The following is a 5369-nucleotide window of genomic DNA, read 5'->3' on the forward strand; positions in this document are numbered from 1 at the left end:
GGCTCTTGTGGTGTGTTCCCGGTCTGCAGAGGTCACTATTTATCAAAAGTGCTCAAGGAAGGAAAAGTGGTTCGACAGGGTCATGGCCGGCCAAAGGCCCACTGATGCACATGGGGAGTGAAGGCTGGCCCGTGGTCCGATCCTAACAGACGAGCTCTGTAGTTCAAACTGCTGAAACAGTTAATGCTGGTTCTTGATAGAAAGGGGTTCAGAACACACAGTGCATGACAGTTTGGTTGGGTATGGCTGTAGAACATTCTGACCACCAGGGAATGTTATGGCTGATCGGTGTATATAAGTGAAAAAAATAATCTTCAGTGGCTACATTTACTAGTAGAGATAATGAAAAATTACAGTATGGGTAACCACCTTTCACATCTTTTTCATTCAATTTTATTTGTATAGCACCAATTCATAACAGAAGTTATCTCAGGACACTTTTCAAATAGAGCAGGTCTAGACCGAACTCCTTATAGCATTTACAGAGACCCAAGAGTTCCCACCATGAGCAAGCACTTGGCGACGGCGGCAAGCAAAAACTTCATATATATATATATATAACATATTCTTAGCTTTACAAAGAAGAAAAACTAATTTTTGTTACCTTAGAATGAGCGTGTTTTATCTACAGATGCTGCGGGTCGCCTTCTGTGGAGTTTGCGATATTGAACCGATATGTCTCTACAGTAGCCCAGAACAGACAAGCCAAACACTGGCTGTAGTTTGGGCCTTTCATGTTTTTTTGCGGCCACCATAGTTATTCCTATACACTTTACAGTACGTTTCAGTAGGTCATCAAATACAGACGCGAGCAATATTCAGTTAGTGGCAGTCTGCAACCAACCTTGTCTCCGTTGTCTTTGGCCTATGCTTCCGAATATTTGTCAATGCTAGCAGCAGAGTTCTAGGAGTGGCAATGTCGGTGGTCAGTCCCCCACTTTTGGTCCAGACGAAAATCTCTCTCACTATTAGACAACTATTAGATTGCCATGAAATGTGGTTTAGAAATCCATGGTCCTCAGAGGATGAATCCTAATGAACTTGGTGATTCCCTGACTTTTTAATAAAAAGCAGCAGAAAACATGAAAGTGTGACAAACTGAATGAGCCATTAAAGGCAAACAGTGTGGTTCTTCAGATTAGCATGACTAAATGTCCTGTTTCCTTGTTGTGCAGGATGGACGTCTGAGGCCTGGAGATCAGCTCATCGCCATTAACAAGGAGTCTTTGATAGGTGTGACCCACGAGGAGGCCAAAAGCATGCTGAACAAAGTCAAATTCAGGTAGGTGGTGCAAGTAGACTTAAAATACCCATTCAGTGAGTCAAATTGAGTTTTTTAATCTGAGACTGTGATGACTGTGGGTGGATTAGCTAGCTATATACACTGCTCCAGTCATCCCTTATTCCTTATTCCTTATTCTTTTTCTTTGTATTCTATATATTGTGTCTTCAGCCAAGACGGTGCAGTGGAGATAGCCTTCATACCAGGGAAAGGACTTTTTCCAAGCAGTACATCTCTGCACAACGGGATCCAGCGAGCCACAGGCAACAACTACAACTCTGGTCGCTTAAAAGTCCACATCAGATCACCTGAGGTCAGCTACGCTTTGTTTCAGGGATCAAACCCATATCACAGTATGTCAAGGTTTTGGAATTCTTTGGACTATTTTATTGCTCTAGCAATGAAAACAAATAAGAAGCCAGAAAAATTGGGTTTATAAAACAGATTGAAGGCTTCTGTATCAGCTGTTTTAGGATGGAGAATAAAAGTTGATGAGAAGATTCTGCAAAGAAGAACTTAAAGTTTAGAGGTCATTACCAGCTAGTAAAAACACAATGAAACACAAAGATATGTTAACATTCATTTAACATGTTAAATATCAGATTTACACTGGATCAACACTTGATCAAAACAACAATTATTGAAATTTGAAGTTGTTCTGAATCCAATGGAACCATAATATAACTCCTTATAATTTTTGAGATACAGCCATGTCTGTACCATACTATATTTAGTTGTTAGTCACTAAGGGTTACTCATTTTATCCTGGATAGGAATAAATTATAAAATGTCTGTAAAATCTGCACAATGGCAATGCTGGACCAATAAAAACACACTTTTTTTTTCTTAATAAATTGATATTGTAACAACTGAAGAAAGGATAAAAGAAAGAAAACGTGTTCTTGTTGCATTGTTCTTATATTGTTCTGCTATTCAGGTTTGTGAAATTGACTAATTTATGAATTTATTCTGATTTTGTAATGTCTAAAATTATTCTGGTGGCACACTAGAATGAAAGCCATTCTGTGATGTGCAGTAGTTGATAAATGAATAGCAGGGCACTATCACGTCAAAGATCTCTGTGACATCCTACCAAAGCAGCTTCAAAATCAACTGGGCAGTGTTAATATAATCATCTTTTGTGTGTTGTCAATTTTTACATCCATTGTTTTCATTTTTACCTTTTTCTTTGTAGATCTGTACAGAGGAGCCAGCCCCTGTGTCCTCATCTTCTCCTGACATCTGCCCGCCAGATATCCATATTTCAGGTAGAACACCTCCCTATACACACGCTCTCTTTGTTTCTTATATTTTTTCTCATATTTTTAATAAAAATCAGTCCCTGCCTCTGCTGCTGAGACCTGTGGCCAGAGCCATTGCCCCCCTCTGCCTCCCTTTGGTGGTGCCCCTGCCACACTAACACCATCGTTATCCACATCACCCTCTTTACTTTTAATATATTTGCCATAAAATAACCTTCTAAGCACCTGCCAAAACAGAATTGAGATTTTCACTGATTTGTTCTAAAAGTCCCTGAAATCAGATATTAGATAAACCCAGCTCATCCCAGAATAAAAAAACGGGGAACATGTGCTCCCTCACAGAGATTGGGGATTAGGTGTAGAAGAGAGGATGGGATTTAATCGGAACCACAGCACAGTAGGGGACCTCAGAGTTCACAAGAGTGTGGGGGATCATGAAAAAATCCCATCTTAATAATGGTGGGTGTAGTTCATTATTGTTCTTTAGTTTTAAGCACTGGTGTTTCTGTATTGGACAGGGAATAAAATACAGAATTGATACAGAAACAGTTGGGGAGAAGAAGAAAATGCAGTTCAGTTTTGTGATGGATCTGATAGTTTCAGCCTTCATCTCATCTTCAGTGTTTCTGCATTGTGACTGCTGTTTCAAACACAAATGAAAATCTGTATAACCCAAGCCTAGACAGTTCATGAATGATTATTAATGATAATTTAAGGTGATTTATCTAAATAAAGCCTAGCCAACACTTTTTAAGGCTGGAGTAGAAAAGAAAAAAGGAAAAAAAAAATTGCTTGGGTCCCAGCTCAAAGCCTTCCAACAGCCTGTCCCAATCCTACTGGCCTGGATTACCCCAGTCAAGGTTATTTCCTAGGTGCTGTGACCACTTAGCTGCCCTCCAGGCTCTTATTGGTTAAGCCAGTTGCTAGCCATGACAGATGTCGGTTTGTGGTGAGGTGGCTGCTGGTTAGCACCATTGAAATATATAGATGGGCAACATGACAGTTCTCCAAAACTGAAGCCAAAACATCTTAATCGCCCCCTGGTGACCAAAGTCTCCATGTTAGCAGATGGGACATAAATCAAAAAAGTACACATCAAATACATTTTTCCCAAAGATGGTTTCTGTCATTTCTTCTCATAAGCAATTTAGTCGGTCAGACATGTGGGCGGGACCTTGATAACGCGGCTCCAAACCTGATCAGTACTATGCAGAATCTGGCTCCGAATGATGTCACCAGTAAAGACGGCAGCGGCTGTGACAGTGGTATCTGTGCTTCACCTTTAAGGGGCACTCACCTGATTTTACACATGGAACAGTTTACTTGCCTGTTGCTCTGAAGGGAACTGTCTAAAGAAAGCAATTATTTTGGCGATAATTATCTTGGCTTCAGATTCATGAGGGCGTAGAGTTCGAAAGACACCAGAAATAGGCACTATTGCATGATGGGAAATGTAATATCTTGTGTTTTGTAGCTTGACCCATACTAGGGACTGAAAGCCACAATATCTCCGCTTCTGCTGCACTGATGACCCTATTTTTTTGTAACCCAAGTTCCCCAACTTTGTAGACTTGCCATACTCAATTTCTGGAGTGCCCCTTTAAGCCTTCTCATCCCACTGATGACGCTGGGTCATACACATGTAAACCTTGAGTCAGATGACCTCCCTGACAGCCTTCCTCTTGCACTACTTTTCATGCAGTGTTTAACCTAAAGGAAAGATCAAAGGTGTTAATCCTATTAGGGAGAGAAACGTAGCTGTGTCGATATGTTTATACATATCGATCATCCCTATTTGCACACAGCTATTATCACATGGAGTCCTATTATATTTCATCTGTCTTAATCTTAATTTGTAAATAAATAAAAATCTGCCAAAAATTGTCGACCATATTTGAGTAAACACAAGGATGTCTTGTTTTTATCTGTGGTTGCTGTTTGTGGGTGAAGACTTATGGTAGCAAGGAGACCCATGTAGAGAGGGAGCTCCAACCAAGCAGCCATACGACAGTATGTTTGACTAAAATATTAACTTATTTAACCACTACAAAGTCACTGCAGAAAACAAAACCTCAAGTCCAAGTCATCTGAGGTAATTCTAGTCCATTATGAATGGGGCATGAAAGAAAGAGTAATCGTACTTATGAGGCCTTAAAAAAGGGTCACTTATCGACTGAACAATCTTACCTCGAGGTTCATTTAGCAGCTGTTCATGCTTTCAAGCATATCATATCATCCATGTTTCATCTATGTTTAAGCCAACATTATGAGAGACCTTCAAGCTGGGCTGCAACTAACAATTATTTTCATTATGGATTAATCTGACAATCACTTTATCAATTAATCAATTAGTTGTTTGGTTCAAAAAGTGTCAGAAAACAGTGAAAAATAATAATTGCCGTTTTCCAAAGCCCAAAATAATATCCAGAAATATTCACATTTGAGAAGCTGAAATCTGAGAATTTGCATATTTTAAAACAAATTACTCAAAATGATTAATTATTAAAATAGTTCAGTCAGCCAACTCAAATTGAAATGTTTATTACAGCAGTATAGCATTGACAGAGCAGAGGGAGAGCTGGAGATCTGCTGAAAGCTCCAGAACAGCTACTAAAGAGACTTTGAGGTGATGTCTGTCAACTGCTGATTTCACGGTCAAGAATGAACTTTAAACCTTGAGGCTCAGTAAGATTTAAGCTTGTAAATTGATGTTCTCCCTGATCTGGCTCTGATTGGTTGTTTTCGTGCAAATACTAGGAGGAGCCAGAGGAACCTGATTTTTCACAGATTATCTGTCTCATGTACTACTGTCAGGATACAGTGAA

General features: G+C 39.6%; 2 protein-coding genes across 2 annotated transcripts in view; both read left to right on the top strand.

The window, feature by feature from the left end:
* Positions 1 to 5369, top strand: part of zgc:158403 (tetratricopeptide repeat protein 39A) — a gene marked incomplete at its 5' end in the record, with an annotated part of 767589 nt that overhangs the window by 657645 nt on the left and 104575 nt on the right.
* Positions 1 to 5369, top strand: part of si:dkeyp-72e1.9 (multiple PDZ domain protein) — a gene marked incomplete in the record, with an annotated part of 51081 nt that overhangs the window by 37881 nt on the left and 7831 nt on the right. Inside the window, 3 exon segments of the mRNA XM_035654210.1 lie at positions 1176 to 1282; positions 1454 to 1595; positions 2478 to 2550. Coding sequence (XP_035510103.1) covers positions 1176 to 1282; positions 1454 to 1595; positions 2478 to 2550 — 322 coding nt within the window.

Source organism: Morone saxatilis, unplaced genomic scaffold, assembly GCF_004916995.1.
Source record: "Morone saxatilis isolate NCDOM2014 unplaced genomic scaffold, NCSU_SB_2.0 Contig14, whole genome shotgun sequence".
NCBI classification, from domain to species: domain Eukaryota; kingdom Metazoa; phylum Chordata; class Actinopteri; family Moronidae; genus Morone; species Morone saxatilis.